The 25,229-nt window shown below is 38.4% G+C and overlaps 1 protein-coding gene across 1 annotated transcript in view; it reads left to right on the forward strand.

Annotated features, from left to right (window-relative positions):
- Positions 1–25,229, forward strand: part of slc39a10 (solute carrier family 39 member 10) — a 158,817-nt gene that overhangs the window by 77,505 nt on the left and 56,083 nt on the right. Inside the window, exons 4-5 of the mRNA XM_039755035.1 lie at positions 16,821–17,024; positions 18,711–18,890. Of these exons, the coding sequence (XP_039610969.1) occupies positions 16,821–17,024; positions 18,711–18,890 (384 nt within the window). The remainder of the gene's footprint in view (positions 1–16,820; positions 17,025–18,710; positions 18,891–25,229) is intronic.

Consider the following 25,229-nt stretch of genomic DNA (forward strand, 5'->3'; position numbering starts at 1 on the left):
GACAAAAATAACTAAACTTTGGTGAAATAAGAATGAATCAAGTCAGTGTTGCAAGAAAGGTAACATGCTAGAAGAGGAGCATTCTATTTTAGTATTGGGGTGGAGAATTCAACTTAGTGGCATATTTTCTTAATTGGAAACCGTGATACAGAAGTGGAGGTTTTATTATTCACTTATGTATTCTTCTTTCTCTGTATATGGACATTATATGTATATGTATTCGGAAAAATATGAATTTCAAAAAACACTTGGTTTATTAGTGTCCTTATTGCCAAAGTAGACATGAAAAGTGACCTTTAAATAAGTACTTTCTTTCAGGAAAAATTCCTCCAATGAAAAGTAACCAACAATCACATAGATACTACTATTTTATATTTTACAAGATTACTTGTAATGTACGGTGGCTAAATATTGGCCTATGCATAATATATACAATGTTGATAGTTTTGCATTAGTTTCAGCTCTAGTGGATTGGTTTGTGCAGAAGTCCAATCCAGTTGTAGTCAGGCTAATGAGAACTTTACCCAATTTTTTAAGTGGTGCCTAAAATATACAATTTGTGTTTTTAGATTTCAAGCAGCATTTGGTTATTACAACTTTTCAGATTTTGTATAACATTTTAAAAATGGTGCTGTTTTTTCTGTTGAATTATTTTTAACATTTAGATATGTTACAAATGTTCAATATCATATAATCACTTGCACCATTGTAAAGGATACTGGCTTTTATTTATTTATTTATTTTTAAGAAAATAAAGTGTATAAGCCTCAATTTCTAAGGAAGAAGTTTTGCATTTAAACCTCTAAAACATCTATAGTATGCTTACTTTGTTTACTGAAGTAGCATAAAAACGTTCAATGTATTATTTTATTGAAACTAATATACAATTAGGTCCATAAATATTTGGCCAGAGACAACTTTTTTCTAATTTTGGTTCTGTGCATTATCACAATGAATTTTAAACGAAAAAACTCAGATGCAGTTGAAGAGCAGACTTTCAGCTTTAATTCAGTGAGGTGAACAAAACGACTGCATAAAAATGTGAGGGAACTAAAGCATTTTTTAACACAATCCTTTCATTTCAGGGGCTCAAAAGTAATTGGCCAGTTGACTCAAAGGCTATTTCATGGGCAGGTGTGGGCAAGTCCGTCGTTATTTCATTATCAATTAAGCAGATAAAAGGCCTGGAGTTGATTTGAGGTGTGGTGCTTGTATGTGGAAGATTGTTCTGCGAACAGACAGCTTGTGGTCAAGGGAGCTCTCCATGCAGGTGAAAGAAGCCATCCTTAAGCTGCGAAAACAGAAAAAAACCCATCCAAGAAATTGCTACAATATTATGAGTGGCAAAATCTACAGTTTGGTACATGGTGAGAAAGAAAGCAAGCACTGGTGAACTCGGCAACGCAAAAAGACCTGGACGTCCATGGAAGACAACAGTGGTGGATGAATCACAGATTCATTTTCATGGTGAAGAGAAACCCCTTCACAACAGCCAACCAAGTGAACAATACTCTCCGGAGTGTAGGCGTATCGATATCCAAGTCTACCATAAAGAGAAGACTGCAAGAAAGTAAATACAGAGGGTGCACTGCAAGGTGCAAGCCACTCATAAGCCTCAAGAATAGAAAGGCTAGATTGGACTTTGCTAAAGAACATCTAAAAAAGCCAGCAAAGTTCTTTAAAAACATTCTTTGGACAGATGAAACCAAGATCAACCTCTACCAGAATGATAGCAAGAAAAAAATATGGAGAAGGCGTGGAACAGCTCATTATCCAAAGCATACCACATCATCTGTAAAACATGGTGGAGGCACTGTGATGGCTTGGGCATGCATGGCTGCCAGTGGCACTGGGGCACTAGTGTTTATTGATGATGTGACACTGGGCAGAAGAATCCGAATTAATTCTGAGGTGTTCAGAGACATACTGTCTGCTCAAATCCAGCTAAATGCAGTCAAATTGATTGGGCGGCATTTCATGATGCAGATGGACAATGACCCAAAACATACAGCCAAAGCAATCCAGGAGTTTATTAAAGCAAAGAAGTGGAAAATTCTTGAATGGCCAAGTCAGTCACCTGATCTTAACCCAATTGAGCATGCATTTCACTTGTTGAAGACTAAACTTCGGACAGAAAGGCCCACAAACAAACAGCCAATGACTTCAGGCTGTCATTGCCAGCAAAGGATTTTCAACCAAGTATTAGAAACATTTTATTTCCAGTTATTTAATTTGTCCAATTACTTTTGAGCCCCTGAAATAAAGAGATTGTGTTAAAAAAATGTTTTAGTTGCCTCACATTTTTATGCAATTTTTTTTGTTCAACCCACTGAATTAAAGCTGAAAGTCTGCACTTCAACTGCATCTGAGTTGTGGTAATGTACAGAACCAAAATCAGAAAAAAGTTGTCTTTGTCCAAATATTTATGGACCTAACTGTATGCCTAAATGTTTGCCATTACCAGTGATTTAGCTGTGATCATTATAAATTTGTCTTTATAATAACATACCTTAAGGGCAGAGAATTTTAAGTTTCTGCTTATAAATGCAGAGATATGGAAGATAGTATATTATACTATACACTCCATAAATTATAATAGTTCACATTTTCATTTTAGTCACAGACTTTTTTTTACATATTGCACCTACCTCAGCTTTAAATAACTCGGGGAGCTGAAGGCCAGAATAAAAATGTCAGTCAGTGTTGAAAGCAAACACCTAAAGGAGCGATTCACAATTGTGCAGCACAGTTCAGTTGTTTGTTAAAAACAGAGAAATCTATATACAGTACTAGCTAATTGTCTTGTTTTTCATTGTATTATACAATGCCTTTACATTAAGTAATCACTGTTAAGAAACATATTTTTTTAACACAATTAATTTAAATTCCGCACCCCAATCTGAAATGGAAGATTAATGATGAGTATTGCTTTTAATAAATTAAACTCTAGTACTATATAACACATTTTTAACTTCTGATAGAAAAGAATTTTAGTATATTGTGCAGAGCTGTACATTTGTCCCTGGGGAAACGGAATGGATGGTTATTTGTTAAGGTATTAAATCTGTTTTAAGTGTAGATTGGTAAGATTATCTTTCTTTAAACCCACTCTATTTGAATTGTGCTACAAAAAAAGCTTACAGAGTTATGTAACTGCTGTTGACAATCTGGATATATACAAACTTACAATGACAACCTCATTTAATGCTTTGTTAAAGAATATAGCCTAAAATGAACCCACCATGCTGTAGAATATACTCAAGACATAAAACATAAAGAGAACATATTGGAGTATTTGATTAAATACCTTCAGGCTACATTTACCCTGGGGTTCTTTTATCATAGGATTGCAGCAGTCTTAATTCATTTTTCCAACATTTCTGTAGCAAGAAAAAGCAGAATTTCAAAGTTAAAAGTTCCTCATAATGTCAATAGGAAATCCCTTGATATTATGCCCATTGCAACATTACATTCTAAGTGCTTTGAAGATAATAAGAGACACAGAATTAATGATCCAGTCCCATTTATTGGGTGTAATCCTTAATCAATTACATGGTATGGCAGATTCATTCAACATAAAGTACTGTTTTGTTGCCTCAGTGATCACTTTTGATACTCTCATAACTGTTTTGTGCAGGACTTACCATGGAATTTGAAAGTTAACCCATTCATTGTCCCATGCAGTCTCTAACACCCATTGTCAAAGCATGTCACACCAGATGATCCCTAGCAGTTTATTTTGCTGGAAAAATTTTAACTTCCAAAAATCATCATCAAAGACTGCTACCAAGGCTGATCTTCAGGGTTCTCTTAGGTAGTCTTAGAAGAGGTGTAAGGTACTTTTCCTTTGTGTGATTTAACAAAGTAAATGTCCTGGGTATAACGTTAATCTGCATCCTGCCCTGCAGTCCTCCAACCTGCAGGGAAAACATGGGGGCTGGTGGCAGGATTGGCACTCCAGTCGCCGTAAAAAATCCTTCACAAAGCTCAGAGACTACAGAAAGGACTCCTTTTTTACTCTCTGTGGGAGTAGCTCTGCTGCAGCCACCCAAAGGAAGACTGCTCTCATCATGAAGGGCCCTCGGGAGCCCCATCCCCAGAAGAGTCAAAACCATTGGAGAGCCAACAGGGTCAGGTCAGTTGGGGATCGGAACTGGTGTGGTGCTGAGGCGTTGCTGGCTGCATGGCAGCACTTGGGTCCCAGTTTGAGGCGTCCCATATGGGTGGGCACATGGAACGTCTTGTCTCTCCGGCAAGATGATCATCTTCCTCTTCTGTCGGAGGAGCTGCGTAAACCCCGCATTTCAGTGGCGGCATTCTCTGAGGTGCACAGACCGGGAACTGGCCAGATCTATGTAGATGGATACACCTTTTATTGGTCTGGTCGGTCTGATGGCTGTCATACTCAGGGAGTAGCTGTTGCAGATTTGCTTCTTCCAATGGTGTCCAATGTCACTCCTTTCAACGAGCGTATTTTGCGACTCGGATTACGGCACTCCCTGGGTGCCTTGTCTGTTGTCTCAGTGTATGCTCCGACCGCGGTGAGTGATGTCTTGGCGAGCTAGACATTTTATTCGTAGCTTCGCTCGGTGGTTGATGAATGCCTATGAGGTGACACTCCTCTGGTCATGAGTGACTTCCATGCAACCACTGGCACTGACAGGGCTCGCTATGAGGATTGTCTCAGTCTCCATGGGTCTGGTGACCATGGTTAAAGTGACTCCATGTTCCTTGACTTTGCAAAAGGCCAGGGGCTGTGAATCGCTGGGTCCTGGTTCCAGCACCCTGAACCACATCGTTGGACTTGGTACTCCAGTACTGGTGGTGCAGTGAAGGAGATCGATCACATCCTTGTGGGCAGACGCTGGAGGCTCTTGCAAAACTGCAGGGTCTACAGAAGTGCCCAGTTTGTAAATTCTGACCACAGACTTGTTGTTGCTACTCTTCGGATCCAGCTTAGGTCCAGTAGGTTACCACCTACTAGGAAAATGAGCCTGGACTTGGCCAGACTCCAAGACCAGGCTATTTCTAATGAGTTTGCACGCAGTTTTTGTGAGGAACTTTCAGATTTGTATATGACTGCCGATCCTAATGTGATGTGAGAGACCTTCCGTGACAAGATCCTGAAGGTTGCTGAGGGTTGTATTACCGTTGTTCCCAGAAGGTGGTGTTTGATCTCACAGGGCACCCTGGATATCATCAAGAGGAGTCACAGTGCATGACTCAATGGCAACTCTGGTCTGTACCGGGAACTGAGAAGGACGGCTGCGAGGGCTCTGAGGGCAGATAAAGAGGCAGGAATCAAAGTATTACTCACATCTGAATCTGTTCCTCGCAGAGTCGCAGTCAGGGCGGCTGATGGAACGGTCCTTACGCATGACACTGCAGTTGTGACCCGCTGGGTTGGCTACTTTGAGCAGTTGTTCAAAGCTGATCCTCTGGCTAGGACGTTGGATATCTCGGAGTCCACGGTTCTTGATGCCAATCCTCCAATTAGCTGTGAACCCCCCAGTCTCACTGAGATTTCAAAGGTGATGAACCAGCTGAGGGGGGAAAGGCTGCAGGGATCTGTGGTATTTGGGGTGAACTTCTCCAGGCTGGTGGTAAGGCTGTCCTCTTGGCATTGCAAGCAATTTTTGCTTCCATATGGGAGACTGGCATCATCCCAACTGACTGGAAAACGGGACTTGTCGTCCCTATCTGGAAAGGAAAGGGTGATCGCCTAGATTGCAGCAACTACAACTGCAGTCAAAAAGAAAGAAGGCATGTGAATGTTTTGGACCTCGTGAACAGAAGAGCGACTCAACTGTCTGATGTCTTCTGTTTGTCATACCATGAAAGAGCAAAAAAAAAAGGAAGATGAAAGTGACTAACTTTGCCCTACTTACCAATTGTACAGGTACAAACAAAACACAGTGTTATTGGATATCAGAATGCATTAAGCTCACAATACTTTGGAACTGTGAAACTGCTGAAAAGTCTTCCCTGAATCATGAAATTTATCCCCTGTTAGAGCTAATCATGTAGTCTGACATCCACATGGCAATGAGATCCAGCGACCGCAATCATTGAGTTTGATATCCCCTCTGGCTATATCATTTAATGTGCCATTGAATTTTCACAGTTTTGTGACAGCTTTGCACCTTGACTGCCCCCAACTCACCAAGATTATGTAAATGAAGACTATACCTGAAAATCTGTGAAATAGTCGTGTAGTGTGATTAGGCCTTTATGGTGTTTATATTTGTAAGTTTGCTTTCAGGTGCTGATTCTTAAACCATGTTGATGCAGTAATGCTGTACAAAATAGCAATGGTCTCACTCTAAAACTAAAAAACAATTCAGATTTTATATATGGAGGTTGCTTTTTGACTCTTGAATTGACCAAATTAGCTAAAATATAGAATGAGCAGCAGAAAGAAAATAGTACTTTCAATTTCACCCTTGGGACCAATACATTTTTTTACAGCAAACAAAAACAACAAATCCTCTCAGGTTCACATCAGAGTTACTTAAAAGGTTTTATATAAAAACAATTATTCTGTTGAATGAAGTTTCTATATTTATACATCTATCAAAGGCTGTTTTGTAATTTAACTGATTTAAAAATAGCTAGTATGAACCAGAGAATCATAAAAGTGTTTTAATTGTTGGGATGCCAACCTGGCCATTCTTATTACAACAAAATGTCGAAATAAAACAATGTCCCATAGGACACCAACAAAACAAAAGTTCTCTGTGCTCCTCACACTTCTTTTACTGCACATCTTGTTGTCAAGATTTCCGTCACTGTGCCTTAAATGGGTCAAAAGGTGATCTCCCATTCTGTGTGCCTCGTTTATATTGGCCCCATGCCAGAAGGTGTGGTACTTCCTGCATCTGGCAGGGGGTTGGCTAGGCATTGTGTCCAGGCAACAACTCCACACACTATAGAAAAAAACCAGAGACACAGTTGGAGGCAGCACCCCTCCTGCCTGGTGGTGATGGGGTGTTAAGCTTACCTGGGCCCTTTGGAAGATCCTAATGCATGCAACTACCAAATTAAGATACTTAATAACATGATATTCTATAAAATCATAGAACTGTACACTTGAATTGAAACATAGGATTGTGTGCTTAAAAAGTAGTAGTATTATACATACTTTATCTGTCTGCTTTACATTTTTTTTAGTTATTACTCAAGAGACAGCGGTTCCTTGTCTTTCAAAGTAAATGTCTTTCTGGCTTGAATACATAACTCACAAAAGCATTTTAGAAAAATAGAAGCACATTTCGGACTCCGAAAGCTGCCACCATCTCCTTGTTTTCCACTTTACTGTGTTTTCTCACTAAGAGTATTAAATAAAATCTAATAATGCAGATATTGTGGAGTTTATAAATTATGATTAATCAAACTTTTTCACCAAGCACCATCTATCTGACTGAGGCACCCATACAATCAGTTCGGGACTCGGACTATAAATGCAATGAATATAATTACTCTGATCTACAGGCTGTCAAATAAACGGACCACACGCTGTGGCACAGCGTAAAGGGACTTCGTCTCTGATGCTGATGTCCGAGGTTCGATCCCCGCAAGGGGAGCAGTAAGTGTGTACTCTTGGTGAGTCCAAATAAAGGCGAAACGCGTGGTGTGTACTCTAATCATTATTTGACAGTAAACTATGCAACATTCCATGATCTGCTTCTCGCAACTGAAAGAGGGCCCTGAGGCGGATGTTTGCTGAATGGCAAACTTTTTACAGAAAATTCAGAATTCTAAGTTGAGTCATTCCCACATTATTGCATTCACACAATTTCCGTGTGTATATATTCTATCAAAAGAGATGAAAAGTCAAAATCGCCTCATAACACGGTAAATTGGTACTGCATTTTTTTTGTTCCTTCTTGTGATTTGTTCCACTGGTGGAAGGTTGTAGAAGTGCTCCTGTCTTGTTTTTACTTAATTTTTCAGTAATTTTCAATACTTAATTTGATTATTCTTTGTATCTGTCAGTAATCTGTGTTCCACTTATTTTCTTCATTTATGTTGCAGTATTGTTTATTTTCATACCTGTTAAGAGAAAAGGAAGCACTTTAAAGTAGATAATTGTTTGTTCATGTAATTACATTTGTGTTTTCTTTTTCATGTTAGTTATTGCACTTGTTAAATATTCATTTGTTCTAACAGAAGGAAGCAAATTAAATTTGCTAATTTGATGTGTTTGAAATGTGTTCAACACTTGAAATATGTATGTTTGCATTAGTTACAGAAAATTGATAGACTTTTTCACAAATTAATTTTCTTTTTTCAGTTGTTAATTTTTGCTATAACCACAGTTAAAACTTAACCACAAACTAATTGGCATTAGAGATAACCAGGGATGTAAGTTTTCAAGTTGGTTAATAGCTGGAGATAAAGCATACAAGGGACTTCTGAGCGTGGAACAATGTCATCAGTGGAGCCCTTCAGGGATCAGTGCTCAGAACATTACATTTCTGTTTTATATTAATGGAATACAGAAGAATCAAATATAATTAGCAAAGTTATAAAATTGTTAGGTTACACTAAAATTGGAGGGACAGCACATATGGAGAAGACTTCAAATGAAATTCACAAATCTTAAGAAAACCCTCATAAGTGGGGAAACTCTTGGAGACTGCAGTCTAATTTAAAAAGTGAACAGTGCTACAAGTAGGCAAAAATAAAATAAAAAAAATAAAAATAATGAATATTAGACAGCCAACACTGATTGACAGGAAATAGCCACTGAATATAATTTATGGATTTCCAGTATGTTGATTAAACAGTCTCATTGTCTGGACAATATTAGAAGTTACAAAAAGGCAAATAAGTTGTATTATAAATTGTTGAAAAACTGTTGAATACAAGTGAAGCCCCCAGATTTTCTTAAATCTTTCTTATTCAGATATAAATTCTTGTATGTAGAAAGGACAAGCATCCATTATTACTTCTTGATAGAAGAATCCGATAACTTGAAAAGCAAACTACAGTGGGTCTAAGAAGTCATGAATTACAATTGACCTGAACCATTACTACTATTTCCATGGCATTTTCCTACTCGGTTAAAAATGCCAATAGGCATTTTATTACCTTCATTTTATCAGCAGTGAAACCATGGTTTTATTCTTTTTTCTTCAACTGATAAGATGTTAAGATTTAAGTGAATACATGACTTAGTAGATCTGAAAAGGTTATAAAGATTCATGGTGGAACATTGTCTGTGGTCATTGCTTTGCTGGAGTTTAGTAGTGTAAAGTTTGTGTTCATCTATGCTTAAGGTGTCGTTCAAAATCACCCGGTTTGCTGGAATTCCTGAGGGAACCTTAATGTTTTGAGGTTTAAAGCATGTATAAAGTTTATTTATCTCCTCTGAAAGTGATGTGTAAATAGTGGTTATTTAACTTTTTTTTCTTTAATCAATGATAGATTGTAGTCCCAGTTTTATTTTGTGTTAGTTTTTGCATCTTTGTACATTTTTTTTCATTATCTGTATGACATTTTCAATCCTGGTTTTAAGTTTGGTGTAAATGACTTTTTTTATCAAGGTTTGTGATTGATATATGAGTTTTGTAATAGGAACACAACTGCCTAAACAGTAAGTATTCAGATACTATGCGACTTAGTAGATGAATGGGTTTCACTTTTTAAAAGTCGCTTTAAAATGTTACTTATTAATGGAAGAGCAGTATTGATTGCTTTTGCCTTTTCTTTGCCTTTTCCAGAAAAAAATAATTCAGAAGCCTTTTTGTAATACTTAGAAAACGAAAGTGACTGGTTTCCACTTGACAGCTGTTGTATTATGAAAGATAACACTGGTGTAAAATATATCCTCCATTGTGTTCTTTTTTTTGTTTTGTATGTTAAATCTAGTTTTTAAAATTTTAAAAAATAATACTTTTTATGCTCTACATCAGTCTCTGTGGCAGTAACCTTGATTAAGGTTATAGAGAAAGTGAGAATCTATATATATATATATATATATATATATATATATATATATATATATATATATATATATATATATATATATATATATATATATATATATATATATATATATATATATATTGCTCACAAAAATTAAAGGAACACTTTAAAGAAACACATTAGATACATCAGATCTCAATATGAAGTTGGATATCTATACAAATAACGACAGGGCAATGTCTTAGGAACAAAAGGATGCCAAGTCTTTTAATGGAAATAAAAGTTTTCTGCCTACAGAGGGCTCAATTGTGTAGACACCCTAAAATCAGAGTGAAATGAAGATGTGGCAGGCTAGTCCATTTTTCAAAAACTTAATTTCTGCTACTCAAAATGCTTTTCAGTATCTTGTGTGGCCCCACGAGCTTGTATGCATGCTTGACAACGTCGGGCATGCTCCTAATGAGACGACGGATGGTGTCTTGTGGCATTTCCTCCCAGATCTGTATGAGGGCATCCCTGAGCTGTTGTACAGTCTGAGGAGCAACCTGGCGCGCTAATGGACCAAACATAATGTCCCACAGATGTTCTATTGGGTTTAAGTCAGGGGATCGTGAAGGCCATTCAATTGTTTCAATTCCTTCATCCTCCAGGTACTGCCTGCATACTCTTGCCACATGAGGCCGGGCATTGTCGTGCATTAGGAGGAAACCAGGACCTACTGCACCAGCGTAGGGTCTGACAATGGGTTCAAGGATTTCATCTCGATACCTTATGGCAGTCAGAGCACCATTTCCTACGCAGTAGATGTCTGTGCGTCCCTCCATGGATATGCCTCCCCAGACCATCACTGACCCACCACCAAACCTGTCATGTTGAACGACGTTGCAGGCAGCATATCGTTCTCCTTGTCTTCTCCAGACTCTTTCACGTCTATCACAGCTGCTCAGGGTGAACCTGCTCTCGTCTGTAAAAAGTACAGGGCGCCAGTGGCGGACTTGGCAATTCTGGTGTTCTTGAGCAAATGCCAGTCGAGCTCCACGGTGCTGGGCAGTGAGCACAGGGCCCACTACAGGGTGTCGGGCCCTGAGGCCATCTTCATGAAGTCTGTTCCTGATTGTTTGGGTAGAGACATTCACACCAGTGGCCCTCTGGAGGTCATTCTGTAGGGCACGAGCAGTGCTCAGCCTGTTCCGCCTTGCACAAAGGAGCAGGTATCGGTCCTGCTGATGGGTTGAGGACCTTCTACGGCCCTGTCCAGCTCTCCGAGAATAACAGCCAGTCTCCTGAAATCTCCTCCATGTTCTGGAGATTGTGCTGGGAGACACATTAAACCTTCTTGCTGCAACACGTGTGGATGTGCCATCCTGGAGAAGTTGGACAACCTGTGCAACTTCTGTAGGGTTAAAGAATCGCCTCATACTGCCAGTAGAGATAATTACTCAAGCCAAAACTAGCACGAGTGGAAAACCAGCCAAAAAAGATCAAGAGGGAGAAACTTGAAATGACCTCCACATGTAAAACCAGTCCTGTTTTGAGGGTTTTCTAATTGTTGCCACTTTAGTGCACCTGTCGTTAAGTCCATGAACACCAATACAGCTGAAAGTGATTAACAATGACCTCAGCTGCTTAACCAACCAGAAAATTATCAGACAGGTTTAATTGATTTCATGCCAGGCCCAATAAAAAAAAAGTGTTCCTTTAATTTTTGTGAGCAGTGCGTATGTATATATGTATATATGTGTGTGTGTGTATGTATGTATGTGTATATATATATATATATATATATACACAATCTCCTCAGGTTCCTTAAAATTATTCTCTGAACATCAATGAAAGAGCTTGGCTTGATAAAATTGGCTCTGAGTGCTCAGTTCACACATCCTGGAAAAGTTGCATGATATTCATTGTACAACCTGCCACAAATCTGGATGTGTCCCACTGTTTCTGTGAAATGTTCAAGGTATATGACATGTTTAGAGTGGACCATCTCCTGTGCTACAGTAGTGGTGTTTTGGCAGGTGTTCTAAACACTGATTTATAATTTGTCTGGGATCTTTTTGTAACTGCTTAGTGGTTGTCTTTTGGATTTTTTGGTTTCGGGCTGTCACTTAGCAGTCCATTTTCTATTCTTTGATCCTTGATTGACAAAACATCCAAATCAATACTTAACAGCTGGTGAATAACTTGTAGCCTTTCTACATATGTTCCCATCTCCAGGTTTCTCCTATACTATTTTTATCCTCTATTGCAGGAGACTTGTTGAGTTATATCGATCGAAGAAATCTGTGACTCTCCCAGAAGTTTGAATAAACTCTGACTATAATTTGGTGGCAAAGAGGACTTACTGCCAAGACCCTTCTAGATGCATACACCATGCTGTAGGTGCAGGGAATTTGTAGTCAGTGCACAGGTCATTCATTTTAAGTACTTTAGACCTTTGCAGTTTGTAGTGGCCAGTGCAAATGGATAAAGGCATTATACCTAAGACTCTGGTCACCAGTTCCATTTTTGGCTCATGCCTTTTGACCTGAGGAATGCAGGGGCAAATTTCGAATGCTTAAATGAGGAAGGTTTTGAAAAGGTTAAGCGGAAAGATGTGTTGTCTATGTAGATAATAATAATGTGTTCTCATCAGATCTTCACCTATACATCTTTAATATGGACCTTGCCTTCCAGCATCTATGGCAAACTCCCCTCGTTCAACTCCAGATCCACTTTGTAGGACGTGGTGTTGGATAAGTGGGCTGAAGTTGACCCTGAAAAGATCTCCAACATTCAGGACCATCCCTCACCTTCTGACCTCAAAGGTTTTTTACGCTTCTGGGATGGGACCATAAGTTCATCTTTCAGATAGCCGACATCACTCCCCACTTAACCACCAAAGATAAAAGATGTTATGTGGAACTTGATTACTGAGTGCTGACCAGCTTAGGATGGGTATTTCAGTATCCACCCACTCTGGCTCAGCCTGATCTACAACTAAATTTTCACATCCACACTGATGCCAGCAATGTAGGGTTGGGAGCAGTACTCATTCAAAATAAAGATGACATGGAAAAGGTGATTGCAGACTCCAAGATGCATACTCAAGGAGTAGAGATCAAATATTCTGCTTCAGTAAAGAAACGTTTGACAGTAGTTTGGCCGGTAGAGAAGTGGTGCCATTTACTCAAAGGGGTTGAGGTAGAGAACGTGGATCATAATGCCTTTACCTAAATTTTTAATCAGTCCAACATGTCCTCTTGGCTTATCAGGTGTGTGTTGCGCATCCAACCTTTCACATTTTAAGTTGATGTAACCAACAGGCATGTAGCAATGTGGTCCCTGATGCATTCTCATGAGTATCAGTGCTAACGTGGGAGTTGTGTGTCACCATAGCACAGAGGTAATGTTTCCTGCCTCAAAGTTTGCAGGAAATAGTGCAAGCTCAAGTCATCAACCACACATGCTTAGAGGTTTTGGAGAGCTCTTCTAACTCAAAGCCCAGCCACATTCACCTCAAAGAACTCTATACAGGACCATGACATCTAAGGTCAGTGGCTCCAAGTTCCAACTGGTGGTCCCATAAAAGCATACACTACATTATTATCTTGCACTATTACCATGATAGCCTTTTGATTAGATACCTAGAGCACACCATTGGAAATATATTTCACTTGTTATTTTCGTAGGGTTTAGTGTGGTTTTTGTAGAAAATAACCAGACAGCATCTGAAAATTGGTGTCTGGTGCATTCCCACCATACATTTAGAGTTGTTATTAAAAGCTGATGTAGCAAAGAGGATTAGTTAGGTATGCACTATAGGAGAGGCTTATAAAAAGGTCACACCTGCCAGGAAGCTCTTTGGTTTTCAGGGAAGACATTCAGTCAGTTTTATGGATATTAAAACGGAAGTTGAGACATAAGGTTGAAATGGGGTGGATATGCAGAAAAGCCAGCACAAAATATTGCGTGTTAGGTCTTCAGGTAACTGTTTGCTATGTACTGTAGTTTTGTATTTTCTCTTATTAAAAAATATTTTTAGTGTTGGTGGTGTTATTTTGGTATGTTAGTAGTAAGGCTAATCATTTTTGTCCTGAGTAAAAGCTTTGAATTAACAAATTAAATTTAACGTTAATATATTTACATTGTTGCATTCTCACCATTAGAAGAAACAAAATAGATACTCTGTTATGTTGTAAGTACTATATTTTAACACCTTTTATCTGTTTTTTCAAGCAGGCAATATTGAGTAATAATTACTTATTCAACAGATAATGTACCAAAACCTGTTTTAATTTTGTTTGATTTATTTACTGCAGTTTTCAAAGAAACTACTAGTAGTTTTCAATGGAAGGCAGATGATTAATCATGAAGCAACATTAACTGTGTGTAATTTTATCAATAGTTTGTGATCTTCAAAGGCTAGAAGCTTGTTTTTGTAATTGTATTGATTTTTAAATTCCTCTACTAAAGAGAAATTAGAAAAGATTTTTTTTCTTACCATTAAATTTTTCTTTATTTACTCTTTGTTAACAAAACACTCGATTGACCTAAACCTCACAAAAAATTGTTGGAAAAGGGATGCTTAATTGAAGTTTCTTGTCAGCCCTACACATTGATGCATAGCTGAAGGAAAAAGATAACATTAATGCTTAACATCGCTGTCTGAACTGGAATCAATGCATTACATTTTAAGGCAACTCGGCTGCATCTAAGCTTTTTTCAGCTTAACAGAAATCCTGCATTAACCTTTCTTCTTCAGGGCCATTTTCACCAGTTTTTCAAGCACAATATAGATCTTCAACCCCTGGTTGATTGATATAACTCTGTTTTTCCCCCTCTGATTTTTATACTTAATGAGCCAGTTAACTCAGAGCCAAGTGTTCCAGTAAAGGACAGATGAATTAAAAGAATTCTGATTATTAATATAGCATTATCAAACAACCAAATATTCTCTGGTTCCATCAGGGTCTATTCATAGAAACATCCAAATTCTGATTCTCGTTGAGCTACTTTACACATGTGCTAGGGCGAGCGGCGCATCGCAACTGAATGATCATACTTTGAATCAAAGATGTCACTTTCAGCGAGCCACATACAGTAAAAGACTCATTACCATTGGATATCTGAGGTTCATAGCATTCCGGTGATGATTCATAATACATGTCATAGCTGTGCATAAAAGGCAGGGAATATATTTTGTGTGCAGGCTCATCTTTACTGACAATCTTTTGTTGGAATGAATGGGATTACTTGGTTAATCTTCAATAAGACAAAGTTTCCACTTGGAAAATATTTTCTACAAAAATAAGAAAACATACGGTTGTCCTAAAGTCCTAAAAAAAAAAAATAATAAAAGAATGATAGTGATACAGAATGTGAAGACCTGAAGTTAGATTCTGATCACAGTTTTGACTCTACAGTATTGAGAATGATGTGTTTGCTACAAAACTCAAACCCTTGCTCATAGTATAACTCTGAAGCATTGCAATGTGTAATTTTACAGTTCAAGTTTCATGGGTTCAATTCCCATTTTCTGAAGCTGTCTGCTACACGTTCTCCATATGCTAGTTTTCTGAGCAGTGATCCTCCAGTTTCTTAGAACATTTTTTGAGCATGTCCGTGCCAAATAAATAACATTCGACGTTTTGAAGAAATCATTTTATGACACGATTTACCTTTATTTGTTTACTTACTTCCTAAAGCCTAAGTCACAAGTAGTGTGCAGGGGGCATGCTCAAAAATGTGTGTAATGCCACAAAAAGTGCCTGCTGACACTTTAGTATGCAAGCAATAGTATGTGCATTCTTGCTCCGATGTAGAAGGGAGCTGAGTTTACCTCTGTTACAGCGCGTCTATGTGAAAACAGCAGTGTCAGATGGGGGGGTGGGGTGTGTTTGGGCTCGTGAACGCGGCTGAGATAATAAAACTGACTAAAAAAAAACAAAGCTAACCTTTACAAGTATCATAAATTACACCGGCTGTTACAGACTGAAATCAAATGTATGTTTTTATTTTAAAATAGTAAGACTAAAAGCAGTTTACTTCTCAAAACGGAGTGGTGCAGGATTGAACTTGCGACCTTTTGATTTCCAGTCGGTAGCTGATTCTATTGCGCCATGGAGGCAGTCATAATAAACAGGTGTCAATGTCGCATGTTAAGGCGGCTTTTTGTTTCTGCAGTTATATTTTTGAATAAAAGCACAATTGTTGTGTTAGATTTGTATCTTTTGTGAAAGTATTTCTTTGATACTTAAGGCTTCATACATTATATAGTTTATGCCTACATTTTGTCATCTACTAGTAGAATATAAAAAACGTTTCTGTTTTAACAATGTGTTTACACAAATTACCGTAGAAACAGAACAGACATGAAATGCATTTGTTCCAAACAACGATCTATTATTTCCACTCTAAAACTCCACTTCACTCCCAGAAAATCAATCAAGGCATGAGCTGGGAGAAGTTTGTGCATGTTCTAAGTCGGTGGGGGGATGGAATAGCCGGCTGCTTGCAGCCTGATTTTTATCAGCACATTTTAGATGACAAAAGACGCTGGTGGAGAGCTTTGAACGATTTTAAGAAGCGATTTAAGGTGGGACGGATTTACGAGTTTTTTCGTAGGCTCTGGTAATTCTAGTGTTAAGAAGCTTTATGGTTATATTTGCATTAACTTGCCTTTTTTTACTTACAGAACCACATAACATACAGTATTGTAGAATAATTAATAGTAGGTTGGGTTGAATATTACACTTCCCCATTAACCTTGCATTAATGTAGAATAAAAGTTTTAATAATGTGACTTTTTTCTATTAGCATGTTTTTGAGGAGGAGTTTCATGTTGTATTACTTGATACTCCAAATACACCTTTTTATGTAATAGGTATAATAATAATTCTCCTTTTCAGCAAGATGTGTTGTTCTTTTTGCTTTTATGCTCAGCTTGGGTCTGGGGACTTCTGTCCATTACTGTCATCAGTCTACTGTCTCTGCTTGGAGTGATCCTGGTGCCTATCATTAACCAGTCATGCTTCAAATTTCTTCTCACATTCCTGGTTGCACTGGCAGTGGGAACACTTAGCGGAGATGCATTACTTCATCTGTTACCCCACGTGAGTACTAATGATTTTTGTTTGCACTTGTTTTTAGTTTGAAGTTACAAAAATCCATGGAGTTAGGTAATCACTGTTATGAGTTATCCTCTGTAAATTATTGTCCATGTATAAGCGGTCAACTAATAAGACTTAGAAAATCTGTTTACTAAATAAGCTCACCAGACAAAAATATTTGTCACCGCCCATGTAAACGGTGATACATACTGTACTTCAAACAGCATCAGACTGCAGCCTGTGATGAGGAGTTGTGGTATGCCATGGGTGCTTGGTTCTCTCCATGTAAACTTGGTCAAATGATCGGCATAAATGATTGGCAAAAAGGGATTATTATGCTCTAGCATCCCAAATGGCATAGTGTATAGGAATTTGCCAACTTTGCGTCAAAGTATGCTGTTCATTGGGTTTTGCAGCAAAGGCCTACCTCACGTTACCTGCTAATCATCGCCAGAACTGCAGTCGAAAGACAGTGCTCACACTTTGAGACTATTGTGGTGTGTATCGCATTGTAACATCAAACCACTTTGCCACCATGCCTGAATTGCTTCAAACAGTCAATGCAGTCCCACAACACTCCATTTCAGAATGAACACATAGTAGGGAACTGCATGACATAGATACCTGGACCGGAGTACCGGATAACAGGTCCTTTCTAACAGCTATTCATAAATCTGCACGGTTACAGTGGACAAGGAGCCACAAGCACTGAACTGATCACAACAGGAAATGCACTGTTTGATGAGCCTCATTTCTTCTTATGCTTCAAAGATGCAAAGCAACAGGTACATTGTAAGCTGCATGAAGCCCTGTATGCAAGGTGCTGTTCAAGCAGAGGACTGCTCTCTGATACGCTGGGCATGTTTCAATTACAACGAAGTGGGTCCTTTAGGTGATAACACACTTGAACCAGAAGGACTACATTAGGCTTCTGGACAACCATGTGTTCCTTTTTTCTTCAGAGTGAATACAGAATGGCTGGCAAAATCCCCAGGTTTAAATCCCATAGAAAATCTGTGTTAGTGTTTCGAGCAATGAGTGAGATGTTACAACAGAGCCATCCTACCAGTTTGGCCATACTGTAGGGTTTGGTTCTGGGAGAGTGGATAATGTTTCTTATATGCGCAGACTGGTGGTGCTCCTGCCAGACAGAACTGCAGTTGTTCTTTTGCTTAACAGATGTGTTACGCTCTAGCTGGGGTGACTGATTTTTTTGTCCAGTGAGTATTTGTTGGCTATGCATTGCATTTATATATTTTTTCTTTCTGCCATCTTTAAAAATAGTTTTATGAAAATGGAAGAAAAGTGGTTTGTGAATTTTGGCAGGAAAGAAAAAAATATCAGTTTTACCAATTGTACTAAAATTTATGCTTTTCCTCACATATAAGAAATATATTTTTTTCCATTTTATAATTAAATTTTAAGAATTTTGCAGATCTATTAGTTGGTAAAAATTGCCATACATATACACTTTACTAACAAGTAACATCTTTATTGCATTCATTTTCATGTCAGCTGCATACCCACTATGTTTTAGTTTACAGTTACAAAATAATTCACTAAACAGCTTGAAATCTTTGCTTTTGTAACAAAGTGGAATGAAATCATTGTACTTTATAGTTTTTTGTTGTTTTTTTTTTTTACAAAATATATTCTAGCTAGTTAATTCAACTGTTTTATTTTCCTTAGTCTAAAGGTGGACATGACCACAGTCATGATGGCAGAGAACAGCTGCATACAGAAAAGAAGTCTGATTTTCTAAATGAATATGATGCTGTGTGGAAAGGCCTCACTGCTTTAGGAGGCATCTACCTTCTCTTCATCATCGAACACTGCATAGGGATGTTTAAGCACTACAGAGAGAAAGGGGTAACTAAACTGTATTTTCTAATCTCTTTTTCAGGGTTTAATGTCATATACTAATAGTATATGCTTTAAATCTGTTCATTTACCTCATTGGGCATTTACTGTAGTGTCTACTGCAGTTACAAATAAAATTAATTCGGCACACTTCCAGTATTGTAACAAATGGCACATTGTGTCTGCTATTGATGTCTTGAAGTGCTAATGCTGTGAATGTTTGGAAAGCTCGCGATTTCTGTCAGTAGGTGTGTGCATATAGAGTTCACTAATACTTTGCAAGAAAGGTTAATTGCAAGAAAGGTTAATTTCCAAAAGGTTAGCATGATATTGTGGTCATATTATTTAACTTCTGACAGTACAGTTTATCTTTATGTGACCTATATTTTCAATTGATTGTACTGTAAACATTTACAAATATAAGACAACAAAGTATGTGCAGTACTGTGAAAAAGTACACCCCCATGAAAAGTGTTGCATCTTTGAACATTTCAAAGGTTATATGCATTTCAGTGCTATCATTAGATTATTATAATGTGAAACAGTGCAATGCTGTATTTAAAAATATTCAGATCACTTGAATCAACAATAATCTAGTTTCTTAAGAAAAACGGAAGTTCACCTGTAAGTATTCTTTTACTTCTTAATAATTTGAATCCAGTCCACCAGCCCAAGTACAAATGACAGTAGCTTGATTACTGGCAGCTTACTAAGTGCAAGATGTGCCACCATGTACTCACTGAAAACATTCAGAGAAAATAAATCTACAGGAACTTCAAAGGATATAAAAATATTGTAGATAATGACACAAATATGTAATAATTTTTTTGTTCTTGTATGAAATATTTTTGAATGGACAGTTTATGCACTGGGCAGCACGGTGGCGCAGTGGGTAGCACTGCTGCCTCGCTGTTAGGAGACCCGGGTTTGCTTCCCGGGTCCTCCCTGCGTGGAGTTTCCATGTTCTCCCTGTGTCTGCATGGGTTTCCTCCCACAGTCCAAAGACATGCAGGTTAGGTGCATTGCCAATTCTAAATTGTCCCTAATGTGTGCTTGGGGTGTGTATGTATGCCCTGTGGTGGGTTGGCGCCCTGCCCAGGGTTTGTTTCCTGCCTTGCACCCTGTGTTGGCTGGGATTGGCTCCAGCAGAACCCCGTGACCCTGTAGTTAGGATATAGTGGGTTGGATAATGGATGGATGGGTGGATAGTTTACAGTCATGGCCGAAATTATCGGCACCCCTGGAATTTTCCCAGAAAATGCACCATTTCTCCCAGAAAATTGTTGCAGTTACAAATGTTTTGGTATACACTTGTTTATTTCCTTCATGTACATTGGAAAAACACAAAAAAACAGAGAAAAAAAATCCAAATCTGACATCATGTCACATACAACTCCAAAAATGGGCCGGACATAATTATTAGCACCCTCAACTTAATATTTGGTTGCACGCCCTTTGGAAAAAATAACTGAGATCAAGCGTTTCCTATAACCATCAACAAGCTTGTTACACATCTGAACTAGAATTTCCGACCACTCTTCTTTTGCAAACTGCTCAAGGTCTCTCAGATTTGAAGGGTGCCTTCTCCCAACAGCAATTTTGAGATCTCTCCATAAGTGTTCAATCGGATTTAGATCCGGACTCATTGCTGGCCACTTCAGAACTCTCCAGTGCTTTGTCTTCAACCATTTCTGGGTGCTTTTAGAATTTGTTTGGGGTCATTGTCCTGCTGGAACACCCATGACCTCTGACACTGGGCCCTACATTGTGCCCCAATATCTTTTGGTAGTCTTAAGATTTCAAGATGCTTTGCACACTGTCAAGGCATCCACTGCCAGAGGCAGTAAAACATCCCCGAAACATCTTAGAACCTCCATCATGTTTGACTGTAGGTACTGTGTTCTTTTCTTCGTAGGCCTCATTCCATTTTCTGTAAACAGTAGAATGATGAGCTTTAGCAAAAAGCTCTTCCTTGGTCTTATCTGTCCACAAGACATTCGCCCAGAAGGATTTTGGCTTCCTCAAGTACATTTTGGCAAACTCCAGTCTGGCTTTTTTATGTTTCTGTGTCAGCAGTGGGGTCCTCCTGGGTCTCCTGCCATAGCGTTTCATTTCGTTCAGATGTCGACGGATAGTTCCAGCTGACACGGTTGCACCCTGAGTCTGCAGAACACCTTGAAGATGATTGGGCTGTTTATCCACCATTCGGACTATCCTTTGTTGCAGTCTTTTATCAATTTTTCACTTCCGTCCATGTCCAGGGAGATTAGCTACAGTGCCATGTGTTGTGAACTTCTTGATTATGTTGAGCACAGTGGACAAAGGAAGATCTCTGGAGTTGGACTTGTAGCCTTGAGATTGTTGATATTTTTCCACAAGTCCTCAGACCATTCTCTGCTCTTTTTTCTGTTCTCCATGCTTAGTGTGGCACATTCAGACATACAACAGAAAGGTTGAGTCAACTTTTCTCCATTTTAACTGGCTTCAGGTGTGATTGCTATATTGCCAGCACCTGTTTCTTGCCACAGGTGAGTTCAAACGAGCATCATATGCTTGAAATAAAACGATTTACCCACAAATTTTGAAAGGGTGCCAGTAATTTTGTCCGGCTCATTTTTGGAGTTCTGTGTGACATGGTGTCAAGGCACATAAAGGAAATAAACTTGTGTATACCAAAACATTTGTAATTGCAACAATTTTCCGGGAGATGCGGTGCATTTTCTGGGAAAATTCCAGGGGTGCCGATAATTTCGGCCATGACTGTGCATTGCAACATCTGTAGTTTTTACTTGGAATTTTGATAAAACAAAATTTGACAAATATGGCAGATATGGCCAGTTTATCTCTGGTTCTTGCAAATTCTTGTACTGTCAGTCAGGAAAGTCTGGAGATGAGCAATAAGGTATTTATGGAACCATCAAATGAGAAACTATTTTAAAAATTGGCAAACAAGTGATAGTGTTAAATATTGTCATGTTAGCCCTTGTCGGCCGTGATACTTAAATCCTGAATTTTACAGTTCAATATTTCAATAATAGTCTTCCAAATTGCACTGTAAAATTATCTACTTTATTATTGATGAAATAACAATCAATGTAAATTATTGTAGCAAATTTAAAAGCAGTAGAATTCTCCCAACCTGAAGGGATCATTTATTTTAGCTGAGCAGACAGGTTGTTTGTCTTTTCATTAGTTGGAAAGTCTGAAATAATTTTAGAAGAGGTTTCTCATTAAAACATTAAAGATAGTAGTAAGCACACCAGTTAATTTTGGACATTCGTTTAATTGAGCATAATATTATATTAATATTATCTGAATGTTTTTTTTTCTTTTTTCATCCATTTGAAAATTACTTGATTATATAGACAAAAAAATTTCTAGGACCAGTCTTGTTTAATTTAGATAATCAAATGCCAAACGGGCTTCTCTCTAGTTTTTTGAGCCAGACCCCTTTACACAACTTTTTTTGTTCCTCCACCCATCTACCTTTAAAAGTGCTTAATGCAATTCAAGTTCTAGAACTTATCCTAGTATCATGATTTATAAACCAGGAACTAACTCTGTAATGGACATCGGTCCATAGAAATATAAACTTGCAACTACTCACTTACTGTACTCACCCATACGTGGTCAATTTAGTGTTGCTAGTTAACTACACTAAGATGTACTTCTTTGAGATATTAAAGGAAAATCGTAGCAATGGGAATAATAGTACTAACCATTGAGCCACCATGCGCCTATTTATTTTTGTATTAACTTGTATTTGTATTGTTCTTCCATTTAATTTTTTTTATCTGTGTAAATCAATCAAGGGACATCTATACTAATAAAAGGCAAAGCCCTCACTGTCTGACTGACTCAACTCATCACTAATTCTATTTCCCATGTAGGTAGAAGGCTAAAATTTGGCAGGCTCATTCCTTACAGGTTACTTACAAAAGTTAAGCAAGTTTCATTTCGAAATTCTACGCGTAACGGTCGACATCGTCTGCCATGTTAAACTTTCTTATTTATGGCCCTATCTTCGCAAAATTTGGTAGGCGGCTTCCCAGCGCTAACCGAAGCTGATGTACGTACTTATTTCGGTGGTATGACGCTACTGTCGGCGTCCATATTGAACTTTTTCCAATGGGCCCATCTTCAAGAAATTTGGTACGCAGGTTCCCAACCCTGACTGAATCCTACTTGCGTACATATATACGTCCATAACCTGCAGCTCGGTTGCCGTGTGAAGCGGCATTGGGTCCCCCATCCCCACGTTGTTGGCTGTTTGCCTATATAAGGCCGTCCGCTGCTCCGGTCTCTTCATTCCCTTCCTTGCTTCGCCACGGTATTCATGTCTCCCTGCTGATAACTGCAGCCTTTTTATTTGATCCACGGCTTCTCCGCTGTTTTATTGTTTGTTTATTATGATTATAGTTATTGTATAGGTATTTTAGACTTGGTTTACATTGTTCAGGTACCCATTTCCTTTATCGTTACAACCGTACCCCCATTAACATGTCTATCGAGGTGATCACCATCGATCAAAGAAATGTCATTTACTGAGTGGCTTCCATGCCCGGAGATGGCGCCTGCCTTTTCCATTCTGTGTGTTACATATTGCATGGCCATATCAGGCTCACTCTTGATATCCGGAGGAACATTGTGTCTTATGTATTGAATGACTGGGACAGATTCAAGGTGTGGACTGATGACGGTACAGGAGATAATTATACTACACAGGAGCACTATAAGAGTGAAATGCTTAAGCCATTCACCTATGGACTGCATGTGAGTTGATGGCTGCCACTGAATTGTTCGGTTATCGCTTTCAAGTGTAAAAAATGGCCAAATATTTTACACCTTTGGACAACCGCCAATGCCTCTTAAACATCTTAGATTCACAGGTGAGGATTTGAGTAGTGGACACTTTGATGTTTATGAATGTTTAAACTCTCAAAAGCTGGATGCAAAGTTATCGATGAAACCGGTTGTATGCTTACAATGCTTGACAGATGCCGAATGTCACTTCAGCACAAGTCCTGCAAATACTAATGTAATTGAAACAAACCATGAAACTCAAACCAATTATGACAGCAGCAAGCCAAGCTGTGAGATTTGAGGGAAGATTGCTTTTCACATGGCCAACTGTACGTTGCATGCTCAAGAGTAAGCTCAGCGCACAGCTTGGTCATACTACAACTGGAGGGCCGAACTGACAACGTGGCATACAAAGAGATCCTTAACAAATAATTATTGGTATATTTTCCTTCAGTTTAAAAAGGTTTACTTTTCATCTTAATAAAAATTTTAAGGCAGTACTTTGCTGCTGCGAAGCGCAGGTATTTTGCTAGTAAAGGTATAAAACCTAAATCAGTTTGGAGACAAGAATTCCACTTGGCTGTAACACTAGTTCATTTGAACATAAGTCTGCAGCGTATTTGGTACAACATAACTTGTAAGTCCCTGCATAGTTCAACAGTAAAGCCCATTCACCCAAACTGAAGCATTTGAGTCAATAAACTACATTCAGTAAACTAGAAATCCAATTTTATATGTTCACAGAGGAAGTTCCACTTAAAAGTCAGCTCAAGACTGGTTTGTTATTCTCAACACGGAATGTTTCATCACATCGCACCTACTGCTGTGCAGGGTTCATTCCATATTGCTCCCCTGACATTTAGAGCTTTGACGGGCACATCTGAAATCTGAATCCCCGAACAGCATAACTTTCAAGCCTGTTTCAGTACATTGTCTGCATCGCCTATGTAGATAACAGTAAAGCTAGCTGCTATTAGCAGTCTTCCTTGGCACTATTGAGGAACTGTGAGTGTGACAATCACAATTTGATGGCAGGGGTAGGACAAGCTGTGCCTTACAGGAGGTTTGCTGTAGAAATCTGACCTTCTTTACAATATTTTTCCCTAGTGTAACTTTGTTGAGCATTATTGTTCTTGACTCCTAAATTTTCTCCACCTTTAAATCACTTATTGCATCTTATATGGTGTTTTAAGTATTCAGTTCTCAAATAATATAGAACTTGGAAAAGCTGGGCTCACAGTAATTTCTTCTTGTGCACAAGTCATAATGACCTGCTTGGTGCTACATTTTCTGCTGGTGTTGGATTGTATTTAGAACACACAAAATCTCTCCATCTTTTGTTTATTGCCTTAAGTAACATGTATCCTTTTAATGTTATACATTATGGTAAACAAAAAAACTGTTTGTGTTGCGCACAAAACTTTGCAAATTGTTCAGACAACATTAACACAAAATGTTTGAATCTTGTGCTGTGGTTAACTTAAGACTGCAGTGCTGGAGAATGATACTTTTCATACTGCACGTGGCTAGTAATCAAAATGGCTT

This window comes from Polypterus senegalus, chromosome 6, assembly GCF_016835505.1.
Source record: "Polypterus senegalus isolate Bchr_013 chromosome 6, ASM1683550v1, whole genome shotgun sequence".
Taxonomy (NCBI): Eukaryota; Metazoa; Chordata; class Cladistia; order Polypteriformes; family Polypteridae; genus Polypterus; species Polypterus senegalus.